Below are 24,026 nucleotides of genomic sequence, written 5' to 3'. Positions count from 1 at the left end.
TTTATTGAACGCGTGTCGGAAAAAAGGAGATGTGGAGTCCGAGGACGTAACAATTCGTTTTTTGTTGATTTATCTATTCTCTATCTTGTTAATTATTCTCTATCGCTTTCTTGTACTTTTCGCGCTTCTGATTGGTTGAATCGCTTTTGATTGGCTGAATTAACTAAAAAACGCGCTTGTAGCATTGCAATTAATGACTATTATCTATTTTCTATCACTTTCTTGTATTTTTCGCGTTTCTGATTGGCTGAATCGCTTCTGATTGGCTGAATTAACTAAAAAACGCGCTTGTAGCATTTCAATTGTAAATTTTTGCAATTAATGACTATTATCTATTTTCTATCACTTTCTTGTATTTTTTCGCGTTTCTGATTGGCTAAATCGCTTCTAATTGGCTGAATTAACCAAAAAACGCGCTTGTAGCATTTCGGTTGTAAATTTACGCAATTAATGATTGTTATGTATTTTCTTTCGCTTTCTTGTTGACTGTTATCTATTCTCTATCGCTTTCTTGTACTTTTCGCGCTTCTGATTGGCTGAATCGTTTCTGATTGGCTGAATTAATCAGAAAACGCGGTTGTAGCATTTTGGTTGTAAATTTACGCAATTAATGATCCGTACGCTCTGTTTTTTTCGCGCTATCTGTTCTCTTTTTTCCGCGCTTTCCTTTTTTTCCGTACACTCCGTTCTCTTTGCACGCTCTGTTCTTTTCACATGTTTCGTTCTTTCCTCGTTATTTATTCTTTCCATACGTTCCGTTCTCTCCACACGCCACGTTTTTCACGTTAGAATGTAATTTTTTTTTCTTTTTTTCAGGTCTATTTGGAGGATTTTTTTTTTATCAGGTCGATTTGGAGGATTTTTTAAATAAAAGCGGTTGTGCGCTTATAATCGTAGGCAGCTGTGCGCTTACAATCGTAGGCTGCTGTGCGCTTACATACGTAGGCTGCTGCGCGCTTACTAACGTAGGCGGTTGTGCGCTTACAATTGTAGGCGGCTGTCCGCTTACATACGTAGGCTGCTGTGCGTTTACAATCGTAGGCTGCTGTGCGCTTACAATCGTAGGCTGCTGTGCGCCAAAAAATATAGACTGCCTTTGCGTCAAAGAGTATAGGCCGCATTTGCGCTAAAGAATATAGCCTGCAATTGCGCCTAAGAATATAGGCTGCATTTGCGCCAAAGAATATAGGCTGCATTTGTACCCAAGAATATATACTTTATTTGCGCCAAAGAATATAGGCTACTGCTGTGCCAAAACATAGGGTATTTCCGTACCAAAGATTATACGTTGTATCTGCACCAAAGATCATAGTCTGCTTTTGTGCCAAAAAATACAGATCGTTGTGTGCCTGCACAAAACGATTGCTTTGTTGTTTATAAATACAAATTAGTAACTAAAAAAACATGTTTTCAAAACAAAAAAAAGTCATTTTACAACTTAAAGAAAAAGATGAAATTACTCGGGGAGATTGGTTAAGTGATGTCCATATGGATCATTTTAACAATCTGTTAGAAAACCATTCAGATTATAAACCTGTTTCAACGTGGCGGATACAATTACCACAAACAATAAATCCTGTCTCTCCGAACAAAAAACATATACAAATATTATATAGTCAACAACATTGGGTATGTAGTTATTACAATACAAAACGTATATTTATTTATGATTCATTAAATTCAAACAATGTACATGAAGATCATTTAATAATGTTATCAAGGTTGTTTCCAACATATGATTTTTAAAAAAAGAGGTCTATTATATTTCCTTCTGTTCAGAAACAACCAAATAGTGACGATTGCGGTGTTTTTGCCATAGCTTTCGTCGTGTCGTTATTATTCAATATAATACCCGAGAAAGTAAAGTATGATTGGAGTAAAATACGTTCGCATTTATTAAAAATGTTTGAATCTAATATGATAGAGCATTTTCCACAAGATTTACAATGTGGCGTAATACAGAAAGTGTTACCTTAGCCGTAGTAAGAGCAAAAGAGTTAGACGCAACAAAGAAACGTATAAAACGACAATATGATAAGAAGCAATTACAAAAATTAAATAATATTAATAAAAATAAACAATGTCAACAAGAAGACAATGTACATGATAATGACCAAGTGAATTATGCACAAAGTTTAAAGAGATGTGCTATAAAACGCTGTCAAAATCATGAAGATGAAAAAAGTAAAGGTGCTGAAAAGCGGCGTAAATATGAAGAAGATTCGGTTAATAATATTGTTAAACAGAAAAAACCATGTGAACATAATAAGAGAAAAAATAAACGTGCTAAACAGAAAGAAGACTGTGAAAATAGTAACGAATATAAGCTTGCTAAACGGAGAGAAAATTATGCACGGAAAAAAGAAATTTATCGCATAAAAAAACAATGTCTATACATAAAAAATAAAGAAAAAGAACTTTTACGAAAACGAATATTTAATTTTTTCAATTCAGAGCATGTGCAAAAAATACAAAAAGCGTTCTACAGGTTGCACTCAGAACGTAAGTGGCTTTATAATAAGCAATACTACCAGAAACAAATATTGGAGCTCACAGTTGCAGTGGAAAAGAGTAATCATGTCAAAAATATATTTAAAAAATATGCAAAATTTAAATCCACAAATTATTTAAGAACTCATAATTCTTTTGAGACATATGTGATACATATTTTATACAAACAAGGTATTACTAATAGTAATAAATCTTATATTGATAAAAAATTGAAAGCAGAACAAATTGTTCGGTAGTGTTTCAATATTAGAGATACTTTTGTTCGTAATATGTATAAAATATTAGCTAAACTCAAAAATAGATCTGAAACATGTTTGTCTGTTGCTGCAGAATGTATTACAGTTGATGACAAAATAAGTGCATTTTGTGGTATATCTAGACATACAGCTTCGTCTGAAAATTATTTCGTTGATTCGACGTATTGTGATATTAATTCATCCAAAGTTAATGTAACGGAACCTTTAATGTTAAATACGAGAGGACAAATTGTTAATACGTTACCTTTGGTAGAAGCTCGAGCAAAAAATCGTGGTTATGCGGTACTTTATGTAAAGTTAATGATCCGCTTCTAATCGAACGATATCAAAAATTGTTAGAAGCTATAAATAAGTGTACTTTGAGGAAAATTCCAGAACTAATGCAAAGAATTCACGATTGAACTGTAACAATTTTTGATAAAAATTTAGAAAATTCTAAAAAGGGTCACGCACATAGCTGTTACATTAATTTAAATCTTTGTAAAGCTATGTTTATTCCAGTTCAATTATTATCATCGCATTTCCCAAAAGTGAGATATATTAAACGTTTGCTTTACCAACTTTATAGCTCTTATAAAAAAACGTTACAGTTGGACGAAGCTTTAACTTGTGGTGAAGTTGATAAACTACAGGAAATTATACGTTCAGCACAAGAAATAGCGGATATATACAAGCATCAGCAAAGTGATACAATTATGAGCGATGATGATATTATTTCAAAATATCAAAATGCGTTTAAAGCTTTGAAAAAACGTTCTCTTGATACACCACGATATATTTGTATATCGTGTGAAAGACTTTGTTACAAGAAAAATATTTCTAAAATTATTAATAAAGTTCAAACACGTAGATGTAATCCAATTTGGAACGATTTAATGGCATATGTAGATCAACAAGAAATTAATCCTGAATACATATGTCATTATTGTGATAAGAAATTTCGTAGCGGACTGTTGCCTGCTTATTGTATTCTAAATAATTTATTCGCAAATGATGTACCGGAGTGTATATCTTCTCTTAACGAATTTGAGAAAATACTTATACAGAGAGCTAAAGCTTTTCAGACTGTGGTTAAAATGGGAACAGTTTTTCATAAGGTAATTCCAGAAAGACAAAAAAAACAAAAAGTTAAAAGTTCAACTTTTCATTTACCAATTCCTTTAGAAGAAACTTTTAATAAATTATGTTCAAAAATTGATCCAATAAATTTAAATTACGAATTACGTATCTTAGTTAGAAATATTCCAACTAAATAAAAAAGTATTTGGGAAGATTTAGTGGATTTAAAACAAATATATCAAGCTTTAAAATGGTTGAGAGTTCATAACTTTTTATATTTTTGCATTGTACTGCCCATAACACATGTTCAATTAAATTTAGGAAGTCTTAATAACGTAGAAATTCATGCACAAAAAACAAAAAATGATGCAGAAGCTCCATTAAATGAAGAAAATGTTTTAAATAATTCCAATTTGCAAACGCAAAAGATAGTAGATGATGAAGTTCCATTACATCAGCGCAAGGCTATGTTGACTCAAAAAGATGACAATGAGAGTTACTACGAGCAATATACTATATATCCATTATTTGAAAAAAAAAAAAAATAAAACTGCAACTGCTTTGTATCAAATGTTAAAAATTCAAGATGTACCTTTGGATAATCGTGAAAAGAATTTGGATTTGATGTGTTTTCCAGATTTATATCCATTCGGTAAAAATGGACAATATGATGAAAATAGACCAAACAAACTTCAAGAACATGAATTTATTAAATGTCGTTTGACGTCTAAGCATCCACAATTTAGACTGAATCAACAATACTTATTTTATTTGTTAAATAGAGCAAATATTCGTCAGTTAAGTCGTGAAATTGATCATAAAATGAATATAATTGATCCACGAAGCCGTTATACGGCTGCAGAATATTTAGAAGCTGTGTGGAAAGAACTGTTGGAGTTCAATTTAAATACTATATTTTCCGTACTTCGAAATACAGAGCAATATTGGCGTCGACCAAGAAAAAATTTAGATTGTATGGCTCGACATTACGGACCTGCAACATGGTTCTTAACGTTAAGTCCTAGTGAATGGTTATGGGACGATTTAGGTGAATATATTCGTGAAGTTAATGGATGGCAAGATTCTTCGTTGAGTACTAGTGTACTTGTTGCTAAAGATTCTGTATCAACGTCGAGATTTCTTGATAATAAATTTCGAGCGATGATAGATTTAATTTGTTCGAAAGATTTTCCGATCGGAGAAGTAACGTACTATTTTTGGCGACGAGAATATCAAAGTAGAGGCATACAACATTTTCATTTATTAATTTGGATAAAAAATCCACTAATTTTTGGAGAATCTTCTGTAGAAGAGTTTTAAAATTTATTTTGCAATACATTAGCTGCAAAAAGCCAGATAAAATTATTGCACCATTATTGTACGGTTGTGTTGATAAACATCAACGACACAGACATAATGATTATTGTCTACGATCGAAAAAAGTAGGACGAAAAGTTATTCGTAGGTGTCGTTTTGGATTTCCACGACCTGTTACTGAAACATTGTATATGAGAGATGTAGCAACTGCAATAGCAGGTAGAAAACAATTGAAACATAAAAGTAGATTGTATGATCTTCCTAGAACAGAAGATGAAGTTAATATTAATGATTTTAATCCCGTGCTTCTTACTGCATGGGAAGGAAATATGGATATACAATTTATTGGTGAAAAGTCGACCTTGCTTACATGGTATGTTATTAAGTATGTAAATAAAGCGGGTAAAAGACAGTTATCTGACTTCGATCTTGAGAATTTTAAAAATAATAAAAATAAATCATTAGGCAGTGTTCTTTGGAATTATGGTTTACAATCCTTAACTAATAGGGAATGTGGAGCTCTTGAAGCTGCAGATACATTATTAAGCATTCCTTTATATGGAACCGATCGTAATACAACTATTAAATGGTTAACCGTTAATCGTATACGACAAAAAAAGTTAAAAAGTCGTAAAGAGATTGAAGCTCTTGATAATGAATTCACAGATTTATTTTGTCCAGTTTTAGTAGATGATTATTATCCACAAAGATTGGAAAAAATGGAATCTATGTCTCTTTACGAGTTCGCCCAATGGTATGATATCACGACAATCGAGCCAATGAATAATATACCTAAATATTATAAAATAGATAGTAAACATTTTCTTAAACGACGACGATGTGCATGTCTTATTAATCACTATAAATACAATGTTGAAACACAGTCCGAAGATTACTTTTTTTCTTTACTGCTTATGTTTAAACCATGGCGAAATTTAGACGATCTTAAAAATAATTGTGACACTTATGCAGAAGCATTTGAAAAAGCAAAACAGTTGGTTCAGCAAGTTGATGAAGAATTACAACAAAAGAATGTGTCTCAGGATGATCCTGATAATCCGATTGGTATTCAAAATATAGAAGCTGGTGAAGCGATGCAAGATTTTAGAGATCTTGGTGAGAAAATAGATAATATCGATGTTTCAGAAATGATAGTGTTACGTCAGGTTTAGGAATAATTTTAATGGAAGGATTACCGGTTCTCAATGACTAGGAAATGGATCGAGAGCAGGTAAAGGGAAGAGAGAGAGAGACGCAACTACCAATTCTTGCGTGACGCGTGCGAGACAACGTCACGCGTATTAAGCGCTAGGAATGTATTAGAACGAGAAAAGATTTGAATTAGCGCGATTTTTGTTCTTTTGAGGGAAAGAATTTTACTTCTTGTTCCCAGGGAAAGAACCGGAGGTGTTTTTCGCAGTAAATGGAGCTAATGGTTCATTAAAAGAAAATTTCAAAAAATCTGTTTTAACGAGATTTAATTTAACATTCTTTATTATTATTATTATTATTATTTTTTTTTTTAAATTGATGTTAAATAGAGATGATACATTTAAAATTTATGATAATGATAAACCCAGAGACTTTAACTAAATTAAATAAACAACACATTTTTTATATTTTACAAAAGTGCGCGGGAAAAATAACATAAGAAAAGTTCAAAAGAAAATAGAAATATTTAATCGAGGTCGATCTCGATTATTTCCGAGATCCTGGCCGATGATCTCGGAAACACACGATCAATCAGCCTGATCGGAGCTAAAAAGGGGTGTTCCACCCCGGGATAAAATATGAGGACGTTCTGATCAGGAGATGCCCTGCTGGCTTCTCTCCTGATCTCCTCAGGATCAAAGGAATCAGGGCCTATCGTGAAGGCCCTTTCGGGGACGGGATCCGTCCACGGAGAGCAGATCCTCGGAGGAGCTCGAGGAGAGGATCTATGATCGCTCTGGGTTCCTCTTGCCCGCCGAGGAACTCCACGCTCGGGGCGGGGGAAGGGGAAGGCTCTGGGCCGTCAGACTCTTGCCAAAAGACGGTATCGTCATCAGCAATGGAGTCGACCTCCTCAGGCTCCCCAGGAATAGGTATCGGAGACGGAATTGGAGAGGAGCATGCTCTAGGTGCAGCTCCTGGAGAATGAATCGAGATGTCCGGAGAATAGGAAGGAGTCGTAGGGCGGAACTGCTCCAAATCAGGCTCTGACTCGGTCGCATTGACGCTATTTTTCGGCGTATCCGGAGAAGGGGGAAGTTCCCTAGGTTCTTCGACGTTCAGAGGAACTTCTTCAGGAGCCGGCGAAGTCGGGGGAGCTGGGGGTTGAGGGGACCATGACCTCTCTCCTCTTCTTCGAGGAGGGTCGGTTCTTATCTCCCCTGGCGCCGCCGCGAATAAATATTGTATAAAGAAGGACCGGATAAGGCCCCTCAGATTCCGAATTTGCCGATTTCGGCGAGCCCGGCTTTTCTTTAAGGTTCTTAAGTTCGATGATTCCACTAAAAGGATTTCATTTTAATGAATTAAATTAATAAATGAATCTTGGAGGAGAATATGGCTGGGCATCACGTCTCACAGCTCCTTTCGGATCTCTCCGCTGTCACCCCAAGCTTCTCTGGTTCCTCTAGCCGAATGGAGCCTTACTCAAGTCAAGGTTTTGATAGTCACCATTTACTGGCGGCATATCGCAACCCCCGACAAAAGGAAGCCCGCTAGATAGGCTGAAGCACCCGAAAAAACGAGAGGATTCGAGGGAGAGATAACGAAATAATTAAGCGTGAACGGCACCCTGACTATTCCCTCAATTTTCATTTTTTACATATATAAATATATGAATACAAATCAAATAAAACTATTTAGTGGAACCGTTACAGGAAAAAGGGGAATAAATAAATGATAGCACTTACTACTTGTTGTCTTCAAATTCACTCGGATGAGATCTCGAGATGTTTCCTTTATTTCGCCCACACAAGATGATCACAAACACTTAAAGATTTTTGAAACAACTGAGCAACTGAGCAATTTAAATTTTAAGAACAGAATGAATGAGAGCGAGCGTCGTCGGAGCGCTCGGTTTTATAAGCTCGGAAAAGGGGAGGACCAGCGCCAGATTCTAAGTCTTATCCAAATTTTGAATTCTATTCGTTAGGCTTATTCCTCCACTTTTCCGTCTTCACAATTATTGGTCGCCCTTCTTAATTTTCTAAGTTTTCGCCCTTAGTTTCTAATTTTTGGTGAGGAGTTCCCGATATCTATTGGTCCAGGAGAAAATGTTTATGAGCTCCCCTCTACATGGTTTTAGCCCTTCCAAGCTTCCAGATAACAGATTCGAAAAAGCTTAGGTAACTCTTTTTTTATCGGCAGCGTGCAATTGCTGCCTGAGTTTTACAGTTTCCAGCCGCGTATCCCGATTTTATTATTACAGGCTTTTTGTCTCTTTTTTTTTCTAATCCCTAGGATCCGCGGCGAAGTTTGATTTTACTGAATTGTTTTTTCTTCCAGAATTTCCCTTGTGTACCGCCAGACATTTATTGTTAGTTTAAGATATTCCAAGTCTTTCCGAGCTATTAATATTTTATGAATATTTTGACAAATCCTTTCGTTTCGATTTTTTTTTTTTATATTCCACATCTGTTGTACAATTGTTTTAGGTTCTTTCTTTTATTTTATACATCTGGCGATTCAGGATATTCCGTCAGTTAGAATTATTTTTTCTGGAAACTTAGAACCGTCTCCTTTGATCCCAATACATTCGGTATACTTTTTATTATCTACTTTATCTACCGTGTGTCGGAAAAAGGAGATGTGAAGTTACAGGACGTAACAATAGCAAAATTAAATGCGGATCAACTAAGAGTATTTAATAGAGTCATTGATACGGTAAAATCGGAAGATTCGATATTACGTTTATATGTTAGTGAAGAAGGTGGAACTGGAAAAAGTTTTTTAATTAAAACGATTAAATGTTGGATTAAACATAATCTCAACAAAGATACCGCTTTAGCAGCACCTACTGGTATAGCAGCGTTTAACATTGATGGTTTGACTGTTTACAGATTACTTCAATTACCTGTTGAACATGGTAAGACTTCAAAGTATAAACCATTGTTGTTCGTTTTACGACTCGTGAACTCCGGAAAGAAAGAGCGGTCGGGACCCGCGCGAAACGAAGGGAAAGACGGGAGAGCAATTAATTCGAATTCCGCTGACGTCATCACTTATTACATATATTTGTCAAACTTCAGTACAAATGTGAAACAAAAGAAAAGAATCACGCGAGCACTCGTCACAATAGAAAGAGCGGCCTCCTCACGCCCCGTCGTCGACGTCGCAGCGGGGCGATGAAGGCGAGAACAAAAGGAAAAAGAAAAACGGCGGAGTAAACTCTCGCGTACTATACGAACCCGGCGAGAAGCGGATTGCCACTACTTTCGGAAGCTCGCACCGCAAGCAAGCTCGAGCTCTTGCTTCCGCGATCGCGACGTACCATTATAAATCGAAGCCGGTAGGGGGAGGAGACAATGTAAATTCCGACGGTACACGTGTAAGTAAAGTCGCGTTAAATAGGGCCGCAACTTAATCGCCCGTTCAGGGCCGCAACAATTGTCAAATCATGTATTAAAAGTTTTACGAAGTGAACTTAAAGAAGTTGTTCTCTTTGTAATTGATGAAGTGTCAATGATATCAAATTTGGTTTTAATGTATATACATTTTCGATTGACAGAAATATTTGATACAAATGACGTTGAAGATGGTTGGTTCGGTAAAAAACACATTCTTTTATTTGGCGATTTACTTCAATTGCCTCCTGTACGTGAAGATTGTATTTTTGCGCAATTATCAAATGATAAATTTAACAAATGCATTGGTTTTTTAACTGCTATTAATTTGTGGTTTACGTTATTTCATTACGATGAATTGACGATTAATATGCGTCAGCGAGAAGACGATACATATAGGCAATTGTTGTCGAGAATTCGTATTGGTACATTGACAACGACTGATCGTGTCGTACTTGAAAATAGAAAAATAATTTTTAAAGGTGATTCTTTGGAATCCAGATTAAAGGAGGTATGCGATTTTATTAATAATTGTTCATCGGACGCTGTTTGTCTACTACCTGCACTTCATATGTGTGACGCTCTCAATACAGCTATGTTAAGTCGCATTGATTCAAAAGAGATATTACTAATTGCTGAAGATACAATTGACTGTACTTTATATTTAAAAAAAAAAGTATTAAAAGTATTATCGAATAATGACGATGATAATTCTAAAACTGCTGGACTTTCAAAAGAAATTGTAATTAAAATTGGAGCAAAAGTTATGATAAGGCGTAATATCGATGCTACATTGGGTCTGGTGAACGGTACAATAGCTACAGTAGTTTCAGTTGTACGAGATATATCTACTGATTGTGTGGAAAAAATTAAATTGCTTTTACCTTCAGGATTAGAATATTTGATAGAAAGAGTAAACGTTAAATTTGAAGTGGTGGATAAAGCATTTGTTGTAAGAAAACAATTTCCACTGTGTCTGAGTTATGGAATAACTATTCATAAAAGTCAAGTATATGAGTTTACAGACTGCTGTTATTGATGTAGGCAATTCTATATTTAATTTTGGTCAATCTTACGTTGCATTGTCTCGAGTAACAACTGTGGAAAGATTGCATTTGATTAACTTTGATCCTTCCAAAGTGACAGCTCACGAAAAAGCTATTGACGAATACAATCGACTAAGGTATAAGTACAAACCAGAGGCAGAAATAATTACTATGCAAAAGGAACATCGTACCAAAGTGAAAGATATTCTATGGATACAATCTAATAAACTAGTCGAAGCTGTTCAAGAAAATGGTCAGCAAAATTAAACGTTACAAATAAATACTACTTGGGTTTTACGTAGTTTTCAAAATACAGAAAATGTCGCATGTTATGCTAATACGGTTATACAATGTCTATTTCATTTAAGTCCTATTAGAAAACAACTGCTTAATTGTGATAAATCAAATATTCTACGTATGTTAATGCATCGGTATGAATATGGAATGAGTAATTTAAATACATATGATGTTCGACAAGATTTAGGAGAATCGTTTACGATGAATATAAAACTTTCTTTCGATTTTAAAGATTTGGTTTCGCAACGCCAAGTTTTTTTTTTTCTTTCTTTACATTACCATGTTATATCATAATGGGGCGAACCTAGATCTACGTTTGTACTGTTCCACATGGGTTTGTAAAATTAACGTTTTATTATCGGGGCGAACCTAGGTCTACGTGTGTACGGTTCTACATGGGTTTATAACGTTTAAAATTTTCTAGCTATTTTAGGTTCTTGGCGCTATTATTTGATCTCATTAGTTTTATAAAGAGTATTTTATATTAAAGTACACATTTTATGTTCTATTTTTGGGGAGTCTTTTTACGGTGGAGTCTTGGTTTTGAGGATATTTTTTTTTGAGAAGTCTTGGTTTTGCTTAAATATAATTTTCTATTTTCTTCAGGTTCTTGGCGCAATTATTTGATCTCATTAGTTTTATAAAGAGTATTTTATATTAAGTACACATTTTATGTTCTATTTTTGGGGAGTTTTTTTTCGGTGGAGTCTTGGTTTTGAGGGTCTTTTTTTTTTAGAAGTCTTGGTTTTGCTTAAATATAATTTTCTATTTTCTCCAGGTTCTTGGCGCAATTATTTGATCCCATTAGTTTTATAGAGAGTATTTGATATTAATGTACACATTTTATGTTCTATTTTGGATTGGAGGAGTCTTTTTTTTTGTAGTCTTATTGTAGGAGTCTTTTTTAGGAATTATTTTTGTAGAGAAGTCTTTTTTTGGGAGGAGTTTTGGTTTTGGGGGTTCTTTTTTGGTAGGGGTTTTTTTTTGGGGAAATCTTTGTTTGAGGGAGTCTTGGTTTTGGAGGAATCTATTTATGGAAGTCTCGATTTTACTTAAAAAGTTTGTCGAGAATGCTTTTCGCGCGCTTATACTTGGCGCTTTTTTATACCTTTTTTTAAAAAATCATTATTTACCCCTCTCCTTTTTTTAGAGAAAAATGGATCCATTGTCCTGGGAGGAATACATAGCCTTGACGACTGAGGAGACCGTGGAACGTCTTGCAGCTTACAATCCTTCCGTTGCTGAATATTTTTGGTTTACGGCAAAGTGTATACGGATGCCAACTATTTACCACCCGCGGCGAGGTGAGCTTCATCAATCTTGCGAGGTTTGCATCTCTGGTGGCACACTGAGGTTCACAACGATCGTGAATTAGCATGCTTTGGTCAACCGTTTTACTGGATGGCCGGATGAGGCGAAATGTGCACTTTGTTCGGAATTTTTGGATTTCTATGTTCTTCGAGCTAGGAATTGTAAGTAATGTGTCGGTAATTTTTTATATTTTTATCCAGAGTATGAATAATATCTTCGCAACGAGAGACCGTTGTTTATTAATGTAAATACAGCTTATGAAAATAGGGAAGAATAAAACTGAATTAAATTTGAAATTGTGTTTTTTATTATTATTTATTTATATTATTATTATATATATTTTTCTTCCCCCTTTTTTTTTCATGAATAGATATTTCTTTCCTTTCTTCCCCTTTTGCGTTATTTTGGTTTTTCCTTTGGTGACGTTTTCTTTTCTTTTTTTCTTTTCTCTTTCTCTTTTTTTTTCAATGGTAAAATAGAAACTTTTTCATATAATTTTCCTTTCCTCCTTTTTGTTTCTATTTTAAGTCTTTTTTTTTCTTTGGTGTCGTTTTTTTTTTTTTTTTGGCTTGTAGCATTTTTCTTCAATTTTAATTTGTTTAAATAAATAATTAATATATATAAGAAAAATATATATTTTCTTCACATTTCCCCCCTTTTTTTTTTGAGTGGAATTGATTCCGTTGGACAAGGAGTACTAGTGGGGCTTAAGTGCTAGTGAATTTTTAGTGGCTTTCCTGATCAAAGGTGGGGCAATGGGGCGCCCAAAATAAGGGTTCGTGGGAGTAGTTAACTGTAAGTATATAAAGATGAATTCTTAGTTTGTTGCTTCATTAGTTTTTTTCTTGTGACACGATTCAAAAGTAAGTTCTCTGTGTTATTTGTGGCGAAATTCAAAATTTATATTTCTTTATTTTGGTTTTTCTTAGTCGAGTTTGACTACGTCAGCCCAAGTGACAGGTACCGGTGCCGCATGGGATCGTTGGAACTCTCGCTAGTGGAGCGGCTAATAAGTGAGGAGACACCTGTACCAAGAGGAATGGAAGGTGGTGAGAATCCCAGAATGGAGTTTTCGGCTCCCTTGGCTATTTTTTCGGAGCCGCAAGGATTTGCGGGGTCATCGAAGAGCCTCTCTGCGGGGAGTAACATTTCGGTCGGACGGAAGTACCAGCCGATGTCTCCGTCTTATTCTCCTTCGCCGGTGGGAGAATCGGTGCCCGGTCTTTCGACGGGTGCTAGTTCCCTCACCCTCTCGGATACGGGTGCCAACGAGGACAGCCTTCTGTCCATGAGTCCAGTACCGAAGAGTATATGGGCTCATTATCTTAGGGCGAAATTTCCACCATGGATGGGCGAGGTGCCGGAGGATGCATTCATCCTAGGTCCGAGGCCGTACGGTTTCCATAACTTGGCGTTGGCGGCTAAACACCTTCCTCTGACGACTCGATTGATAATTTTTGAGGCTGGGGAACGTCATCCCTTTGTAGCTTCGTTAAATTTCGAAAAAATTTTATCGAATGCGGTTATCCAATTTGCCTTATTAACAGGGCTTTTGGATTAATCATAAGTGCAATTTGTGTACTCTTTGTAATAAATATGGGTTGAAATTATAATTTGTTTCGTTTCTTTTTCCTTTTGTTTCCGTTAGAGTTAAGTAGTCTTAGCCCTTTTGGATTAATCATAAGTGTAATTCGTGTATTCTTTGTAATAAATATGGGTTGAAATTATAATTTGTTTTGTTTCTTTCTCCTTTTGTTTCCGTTAGAGTTAAATAGTCTTAATTCAGCGGGGTTCCCTTTTCTATTTATGTGGGCGCACATTACCCGAGCCTTCTGTGTGGCGCGTGCCAGTAATTGAAATAGGTATGTAGTTCTTCTTGAGTGTATATATCTTTTTGTATATATTTTTATTTTGTTGTTGTGTGTTTTTTTTTCCTCTTTTTTCTTCTTTTTTTTTTTTTTTTTTTTTTATTAATTAATTCTTCCCTTGTTACCTTTCGTGTTTTTCTCCCCCATCTTCCTTTTATTTAATTTTTAATTTTCACCCTCCTTTTTATTATATATTTTTTTTTTTTTAATTTTGGTGTTTTTTTTCTTTTTTATAAAACTTTTTTTTTTTTTTTTCTGGGAATTCTCCTTATAGACTAGGAGTACCACTCTCTTGAATTCTATCGGTATATTCTCTACAACCCATTTTAATGAGTAGTTCTGTTAGATCGCGTTCAGCAAATTCGCTTTCTTGATCAATTTCGAATGAAACAATTGCGCCAAAATCAAAGGGTGTTAATCTTATCCTCATTCTTCCTGTTAGTCCTTTGGCGAAGCATTTGGTCACCTCCTTTGTACGACGGGTCCATCGGCATCCTCCACCAATGAGCTGAAAATTCGCTAATCCATAAGGAATAGCTTGCCAGGGTAGAACGCAAAATTTATCCTCTAGATAATAAACTTCGGACATAAGGACTTGTGTGGTTAATGCCCAATCTCGTAAATTGACAGTAATCGTTGTGTCGTGTATAAAGACGATTTCTGCTCTAAACCATTCTCCATGTATTCTGACGGCAACTGTTTCTTCAGGAATCATTTCTTCGGTAGGCATGTGGAGAAATCTACCCTTCCTAACCATCCTTTGGCTGAATTCTTCTTGTAGTAGCTCGAATTCTCCTCGGCAACGAGAAGGATGTACCCAAAAGATTGAAGGGCTTTCCACCTTAATTATTCGGATAGAAATAGGGTACCTGGTTAGCAGCCGAGTGTTTATGGACCGGATTCTCACTAAACATTATGGTAAAATTTTAGTAAGAATGGCTGATAGTTGATATCTTCAGGGGTATCTTCAAGTTGAACAGCTATTTCTTCTATTGTTGAGATTTGCATGCATTAATGTGTAAAAGGATTTTCTCTCCTAATTTGTTCTATATATACAGGGTATCCCAAACAATGTGTCACTCCCAAAAACTATAGGTAGAAAATTGAAATCTAAGACGAAAAGTCAAATGCAATTTTTAAAAATTCTCAATAGTTTTCGAGAAAAAAATTAAAATATGTAAAATGTATAGACGTAAGAGTGACAAGGAAGCTGCTCGTGAATGAGCGCGACAATGGACGGTGCCATTTCTAGTCATTCGCCTGTCGCGCTCACTCACGCGCAGCTTCCTTGTCACTCTTACGTCTATACATTTTATATATTTTTTTCTCGAAAACTATTGAGAATTTTTAAAAATTACATTTGACTTTTCGTCTTAGATTTCAATTTTCTACCCATAGTTTTTGGGAGTGACACATTGTTTGGGACACCCTGTATATATTTTTTTTTTTTCCTTTTATATACAGGGTGCCCCAGACATAACGAAGGATACTGGGAGGATAGATAGAATTGATTGAGACAAGTAGAAAAGTCCTGTACCATTTTGCAAAATTCTCAACCGTTATTGAGAAAGAAATTAAAATGTATAAATTGTATAGGCGTAAGAGCGACAAGGATGCTGCGCGTGAGTGAGCGCGACAGGCGACGGCGCCATTTCTAGCGATTCGCCTGTCGCGCTCACTCACGCGCAGCATCCTTGTCGCTCTTACGCCTATACAATTTATACATTTTAATTTTTTTCTCAATAACGGTTGAGAATTTTGCAAAATGGTACGGGACTTTTCTACTTGTCTCAATCAATTCTATCTATCCTCCCAGTATCCTTCGTTATGTCTGGGACACCCTGTATATATATAAATATATATATATATATATATATATATATATATATATATATATATATATATATATACATATATATTTAGAATTTTAGAATTTTAGTGGAACCGTTTTGAAGGAGAGGAGAAAATAAGGGTAAAATAAATGATGAGACTTACTTCTTGCTAGATTCGATTATCTCAGAGGAATCCTTGATAAACTTTTTTAAATTTAAGAAATTCACAAAGTCACTTTTGCTATTTAAAATTCAAAGAAAAATTACTGGTGCTGATATGATCCACAAAACTGACTGAGAGCGAGTCCCGCCGAAACGCGCGGTTTTATAACCTTGGAAAAGGGGGTGACTAGCGCCGGATTTTCATTTTGAAAAAGTCAGTGTTCTTATTTGCCAGCCGTGTCTACTTTTTCTTTTTTTTAATTATTGGTCACTCAAATCTCATTTCTTCTCTGATTTCCTTGAGTTCTAGTTTTCGCCCTTAGATTTTTAATTCGTGGTGAGGAGTTTCCGATATCTATTGGCCCGAGAGAAAAAATTTGTTCGTACCAAACTCCGCCCGCATGGCTTCCCCTTCCAACCTTCCAGAATATTGTCATTAACAGTTGGGAGAAAATTCTTAAGGGCTCCCGTTCGTTATCGCCGGGTCGCGTTTGTTTATGGGATCCGACCGCGTGTCATATTCTTACGATCGCAGGACTTCCGCGCCTTTGTTTTGCTTAAGTCTTGGAGCCACGGTATTACTGCGATCTCAAGTGCTTCACTTATCGCCAGATATTCGATATTGATTCTAAATCGTTTTGGGACCCTATTAGTTTAATGTCCCTTGAAAAGTTTTATGTTTAGATTTCCGTCGGCATCTATAGCGTGATTGTTCTAAGTTTAATTTAGGCATCCGACGATAAAGATTTCAGAGTATAAATTATTTCTTCTGGAAGTTTTCTCTCGTTACCAAATTGTCACGGTTTACCCTTTTTATCTGATTTATCGAACGCGTGTCGGAAAAAAGGAGATGTGGAGTCTGAGGACGTAACATCACCACCGACGCATCAGACTACGCGATCGGTGCCATAATATCGCAAGGAGAAACAGGAGAAAATCGTCCCATCGCGTACGCTAGCAGAATATTAAACAAGGCAGAAAAGAATTATAGTACAACGGAGAAAGAGCTATTAGCCATAGTTTGGGCGGTAAAACATTTTCGCCCATATAAAATATTAATACTTACTCTTCGTGCCTTTTAAGATGTTTTTTATAAATATCCGAACGTTTAAATGATTTCTGGCATATTTCACATGTTAATTGGAAATTTGAGTGAGCAATTTGAATATGCCTTTTTAAATTTTGTGGCAATGTATAACATTTTTCACATTCTTTGCATTGATACTAAAATAGTTTAAAATATAAAAAAATTAGTGTTAATTTTTACTACTAAACGTAACATATGGCTACGAGTAGTAAAGTAATGAATTACCTATAATTAGTACTTACTACTCTTTCCGTTGATTTTTTTGGAGGTTTTTTAAAGCGCGATTGGAGTTCGTCGGCTTCATCATTGTGACTGCATATAAATGTTTTTGGGCAGTTAGGACATTTTATCTGAAACAGTGTAAAATGTCCCAATTTTTGAAAAGCAAAGAGACAAGTGAGTATTCAGCAGTTGAAAAGTGTGTCAAACACTTTGTAATTAAAACCTTTAAGTAATACCTTTCTGTTCGCGAAAAATCGACGAGACAAAGAGCGTGAATAAAAGGAATAAAGTCTAATAAACATGTATAATAAATAAAGACAGCTGCGTGACTCGTAGGGACAAAAACAATAACACGAGATCAACGAACTTAGAAGTTCTTGGAAATATCGCGAAATTTCGAGAAAGCGAGGCAACTATAAATACCGCGATATGAAACGACGCGAGAGAGTCTCGATAAAAAAGTCACAACATTAAGTTTAAAATACCGTCCTACGTACGCGCGCCCTTAGCATCTTTGTCGTACCGCTGATTCGTACCATTGTTCTGCCTTCTGCAGAACGCGTAATAAACGGTCACGGATCTTTACTTGAACATCGAATCCAGTTTATTTAAACCTTTCTCCATCAATATCTCGGAGACGAGAACGGACATCCTAACCGACGGAAAACCACGATAACGAATTAATTCGGCAACGTTACGAACACTTATTTCACATGATTGCTTTGACGGTACTGCTTCCATAACATCTCGAGATGGTCCTGCCTTCATAACATCTCGAGATGGTCCAGGTATTTGGACATCTTCCAAATCTCTGTTTTTCTGGACTTCGTCAATTCTAAAATAATTATTACAACATTAATATCGGCTAAGTTCATCGATTGTTTATATACAGGGTGTCTAGATTTTTTTTTTTACTCATAAAATTTTTGAGTAGACAATGATAATTCAAGACCAAAAGCCCTGTACAATTTTGTAAAATTCAGAACCGTTGATTTTATAAAAATTATAATGTTTCGGCGAATGATCGTTAAGAAATCTATGGGCTGGGCGCAACGACGGCAATGTTTAGCTTTCTGCAGGAAGTAGCCGAATCTAACAATGATGATTGGCAAGCAGATTGTAATGTGTCTCAACGAATGAATGCTAAGAATGTTAGGGATCGGCCGCGGCGGCGACGGTGTTTATAATTGCTACAAAGATTTTCGATACGTGATTGCGTCTTTCCGAGGTGACTTAGATTACAATAACTTAGATTACAAAAATTGATTAAATCTTAATTCAAAAATTGACTGACTACTTAGAGCAGAATCAGCTGCGTATATTATACATGAAGAACGTTATAAACGTTTGACGTGTATTTATCTGTTTCAATTAATTATCAAAAAGTCTGCAGGCGAGCTCGACGTCCGGAAATTAAATATGTGGCGAGACCTCTCTGTCCCGCCACTACAGGCATACGCGTGCTATCATAGGACCGCGCCGAAGGCGAACGACGACGGCCCACCGACACCGAAGGCCGAGGAGGTAGGGATACCCCTACCTCCTCCGACCAACGGGTATAAAAGCTGCGACAACGGACGGACCAGCACCTTGTTTCGATCCGACTCTCGCCGCGACCACTCGGCCGCGACAGAGAAGACTCCTAGTCCGATTCCGTCTCGGGGGATTATCCCGGACGATCCGCAGTGCAGCGACTCAAGAGGTTTCCCGGCCGCGATCTCGGGGGTAACTCAAAGCACTGGCCGTTGACTCGGGGGATACCCGATCGACTTTTTAGCAACGACTTCTTATAAACAACGTTTCGACAAAGACTCTCTTTTCTCGAGAATGCCTTTATTTACATCGGCCCTCAAACAAAGGCGATGTACCGATCTTACAGGTTATCGATTCGTAGGAATAATAATATAAACGGCACATATTTCGCGTTCAAATAAATTTGTTTCCCTACATAACCGTGTTATTGGAACGCTACAACGTTGAGTTATTGCTATTGATAATAATCGTAATTTTCCCTTTTTATTTTTAACATTATCCGATATGCGTTAATTTTTTTTTTTTTTTATTTAATTATATTTTGTCAATTCGTGAAAATACATACTATAAAAATAAAAAAATGTTTGTGGCAATTACCGTAACAATGTAAAAAAACAAATGTATTTATTTTATTGTAGAAGTAAAATATATAGGGTAAAAAACTGGAAAATTATCGATATCCGCGATTAAAACCCGATAATATCTGTATTGCAGGACTGCCACACTCAAGGAGGAATCAAACCGACAACTTATCGGCAAGTCAAAATTTAGAGATCGAAGCTTTATCGAATTCTTTCGACGACAAAAGTGATGACATGCTTTACAGTTCGACAGATATCAAAATTCGTACGTGGCTACACTCGTTTCCCGATAATCCGACCGCCGAAGATTCTATAGCCGAAGAAAACGAAATACCGATCAAAGACGAAGCTAGACCGACGAACCCAATATCCGACGAGAGCGACGAAGTACAGCAGGACAGCATCAGCGCAAGTCGCAGGCCGAAGCAAGATAGAAAACGGAGCACGGATTGTCCAAAGCGAATTGGCGAGGACGGCGTGAGGTCCCAGGTGGGCAAAGAGACGAGTCAGATTGGCGAGATAATAAAGATCGATTCCGGGTTCAAATACAAGACGATCGACGCCAGAATACGTATAATGAACCAACGCGAGAAGATTGTGAGGTCGATCCGGCGACGGCACCTAGTCAAGATAATTTATCATCGATTGCAGCGGTGCATGATCAGATCGCGGCATCCACGTCTTTGAATGCGCCGGTCGCATCTACGAGCACTGAGCAATCCACGTCGAACTGGTCTCACGCGAAAAATAAAAAGTTACCCAAAATAATCAAGGATATCCTGCTTACGCCGAATAGTAAATATAACTCAGCTGCTATTAGAATGCTTGATAATAAAAGAAAGTGCAATATATCTACTCACTTGGAGTTCACTGATAAGAAACAAGATGCGATTGATAAGAACCTAAACTTGTCAGACATAAACTCGCCGTCATTAAGCGACATTCCACTGTCGTGCAGACTGATTAACAAAACAGATATCAACAGTACGAGCAATTTGCCAATACATATAGCCAGTGAGAAGTTTAAAAGATTAAAATTTGTAAAAAATACGAAATCTACCAGATCACACTTCACAATTACTGTTGTTATCGAGTTCTGATTTTTTTCTCAAGAATAATCTACTCGTGTTTAGAGAAAAAGTAGCCTCATCCGGTATCCTTTGAACATTACTCCTCTCTCGAGATTTAACACTCTTTACAAGTTTTAATTTTTTAAACTTCTCACTGGTTATATGTATTGGCAAATTGCTCGTACTATTGATATCTGTTTTGTTAATCAGTCTGCACGACAGTAGAATGTCGCTTAATGGCGGCGAGTTTATGTCTGACAAGTTTAGGTTCTTATCAATCGCATCTTGTTTCTTATCAGTGAACTCCAAGTGAGTAGATATATTGCACTTTCTTTTATTATCAAGCATTCTAATAGCAGCTGAGTTATATTTACTATTCGGCGTAAGCAGGATATCCTTGATTATTTTGGGTAACTTTTTATTTTTCGCGTGAGACCAGTTCGACGTGGATTGCTCAGTGCTCGTAGATGCGACCGGCGCATTCAAAGACGTGGATGCCGCGATCTGATCATGCACCGCTGCAATCGATGATAAATTATCTTGACTAGGTGCCGTCGCCGGATCGACCTCACAATCTTCTCGCGTTGGTTCATTATACGTATTCTGGCGTCGATCGTCTTGTATTTGAACCCGGAATCGATCTTTATTATCTCGCCAATCTGACTCGTCTCTTTGCCCACCTGGGACCTCACGCCGTCCTCGCCAATTCGCTTTGGACAATCCGTGCTCCGTTTTCTATCTTGCTTCGGCCTGCGACTTGCGCTGATGCTGTCCTGCTGTACTTCGTCGCTCTCGTCGGATATTGGGTTCGTCGGTCTAGCTTCGTCTTTGATCGGTATTTCGTTTTCTTCGGCTATAGAATCTTCGGCGGTCGGATTATCGAGAAACGAGTGTAGCCACGTACGAATTTTGATATCTGTCGAACTGTAAAGCATGTCATCACTTTTGTCGTCGAAAGAATTCGATAAAGCTTCGATCTCTAAATTTTGACTTGCCGATAAGTTGTCGGTTTGATTCCTCCTTGAGTGTGGCAGTCCTGCAATACAGATATTATCGGGTTTTAATCGCGGATATCGATAATTTTCCAGTTTTTTACCCTATATATTTTACTTCTACAATAAAATAAATACATTTGTTTTTTTACATTGTTACGGTAATTGCCACAAACATTTTTTTATTTTTATAGTATGTATTTTCACGAATTGACAAAATATAATTAAATAAAAAAAAAAAAAAATTAACGCATATCGGATAATGTTAAAAATAAAAAGGGAAAATTACGATTATTATCAATAGCAATAACTCAACGTTGTAGCGTTCCAATAACACGGTTATGTAGGGAAACAAATTTATTTGAACGCGAAATATGTGCCGTTTATATTATTATTCCTACGAATCGATAACCTGTAAGATCGGTACATCGCCTTTGTTTGAGGGCCGATGTAAATAAAGGCATTCTCGAGAAAAGAGAGTCTTTGTCGAAACGTTGTTTATAAGAAGTCGTTGCTAAAGTCGATCGGGTATCCCCGAGTCAACGGCCAGTGCTTTGAGTTACCCCCGAGATCGCGGCCGGGAAACCTCTTGAGTCGCTGCACTGCGGATCGTCCGGGATAATCCCCCGAGACGGAATCGGACTAGGAGTCTTCTCTGTCGCGGCCGAGTGGTCGCGGCGAGAGTCGGATCGAAACAAGGTGCTGGTCCGTCCGTTGTCGCAGCTTTTATACCCGTTGGTCGGAGGAGGTAGGGGTATCCCTACCTCCTCGGCCTTCGGTGTCGGTGGGCCGTCGTCGTTCGCCTTCGGCGCGGTCCTATGATAGCACGCGTATGCCTGTAGTGGCGGGACAGAGAGGTCTCGCCACATATTTAATTTCCGGACGTCGAGCTCGCCTGCAGACTTTTTGATAATTAATTGAAACAGATAAATACACGTCAAACGTTTATAACGTTCTTCATGTATAATATACGCAGCTGATTCTGCTCTAAGTAGTCAGTCAATTTTTGAATTAAGATTTAATCAATTTTTGTAATCTAAGTTATTGTAATCTAAGTCACCTCGGAAAGACGCAATCACGTATCGAAAATCTTTGTAGCAATTATAAACACCGTCGCCGCCGCGGCCGATCCCTAACATTCTTAGCATTCATTCGTTGAGACACATTACAATCTGCTTGCCAATCATCATTGTTAGATTCGGCTACTTCCTGCAGAAAGCTAAACATTGCCGTCGTTGCGCCCAGCCCATAGATTTCTTAACGATCATTCGCCGAAACATTATAATTTTTATAAAATCAACGGTTCTGAATTTTACAAAATTGTACAGGGCTTTTGGTCTTGAATTATCATTGTCTACTCAAAAATTTTATGAGTAAAAAAAAAAATCTAGACACCCTGTATATAAACAATCGATGAACTTAGCCGATATTAATGTTGTAATAATTATTTTAGAATTGACGAAGTCCAGAAAAACAGAGATTTGGAAGATGTCCAAATACCTGGACCATCTCGAGATGTTATGAAGGCAGGACCATCTCGAGATGTTATGGAAGCAGTACCGTCAAAGCAATCATGTGAAATAAGTGTTCGTAACGTTGCCGAATTAATTCGTTATCGTGGTTTTCCGTCGGTTAGGATGTCCGTTCTCGTCTCCGAGATATTGATGGAGAAAGGTTTAAATAAACTGGATTCGATGTTCAAGTAAAGATCCGTGACCGTTTATTACGCGTTCTGCAGAAGGCAGAACAATGGTACGAATCAGCGGTACGACAAAGATGCTAAGGGCGCGCGTACGTAGGACGGTATTTTAAACTTAATGTTGTGACTTTTTTATCGAGACTCTCTCGCGTCGTTTCATATCGCGGTATTTATAGTTGCCTCGCTTTCTCGAAATTTCGCGATATTTCCAAGAACTTCTAAGTTCGTTGATCTCGTGTTATTGTTTTTGTCCCTACGAGTCACGCAGCTGTCTTTATTTATTATACATGTTTATTAGACTTTATTCCTTTTATTCACGCTCTTTGTCTCGTCGATTTTTCGCGAACAGAAAGGTATTACTTAAAGGTTTTAATTACAAAGTGTTTGACACACTTTTCAACTGCTGAATACTCACTTGTCTCTTTGCTTTTCAAAAATTGGGACATTTTACACTGTTTCAGATAAAATGTCCTAACTGCCCAAAAACATTTATATGCAGTCACAATGATGAAGCCGACGAACTCCAATCGCGCTTTAAAAACCTCAAAAAATCAACGGAAAGAGTAGTAAGTACTAATTATAGGTAATTCATTACTTTACTACTCGTAGCCATATGTTACGTTTAGTAG

General features: G+C 36.7%; 1 protein-coding gene across 1 annotated transcript; it reads left to right on the top strand.

Moving 5' to 3' along the window:
- Nucleotides 1-5,863: 5,863 nt before the first annotated feature.
- Nucleotides 5,864-11,010, top strand: LOC139106171 (ATP-dependent DNA helicase PIF1-like). The gene is made up of 4 exons (XM_070662731.1): nucleotides 5,864-6,260; nucleotides 8,938-9,219; nucleotides 9,862-10,649; nucleotides 10,723-11,010. Exons 1-4 carry the CDS (start codon nucleotides 5,864-5,866, stop codon nucleotides 11,008-11,010), a joined length of 1,755 nt encoding a protein of 584 aa, XP_070518832.1.
- Nucleotides 11,011-24,026: the final 13,016 nt, after the last annotated feature.

The sequence above is a fragment of the Cardiocondyla obscurior genome, linkage group LG10 (assembly GCF_019399895.1).
Source record: "Cardiocondyla obscurior isolate alpha-2009 linkage group LG10, Cobs3.1, whole genome shotgun sequence".
NCBI lineage: Eukaryota > Metazoa > Arthropoda > Insecta > Hymenoptera > Formicidae > Cardiocondyla > Cardiocondyla obscurior.
Note: the sequence above shows the minus strand (reverse complement) of the source record. Positions and strands in the feature narration are given on the sequence as shown.

What these genes read in the sequence shown, in the direction of transcription:
- LOC139106171 (XM_070662731.1), top strand. Translation starts at nt 5,864, where the DNA reads ATGGAATCTATGTCTCTTTACGAGTTCGCCCAATGGTATGATATCACG. An exon ending in TCAATTACCTGTTGAACATG is followed by an intron (nt 9,220 to 9,861) that starts GTAAGACTTCAA and finishes TTCGATTGACAG; the next exon opens with AAATATTTGATACAAATGAC. An exon ending in TGGTGGATAAAGCATTTGTT is followed by an intron (nt 10,650 to 10,722) that starts GTAAGAAAACAA and finishes ATGAGTTTACAG; the next exon opens with ACTGCTGTTATTGATGTAGG.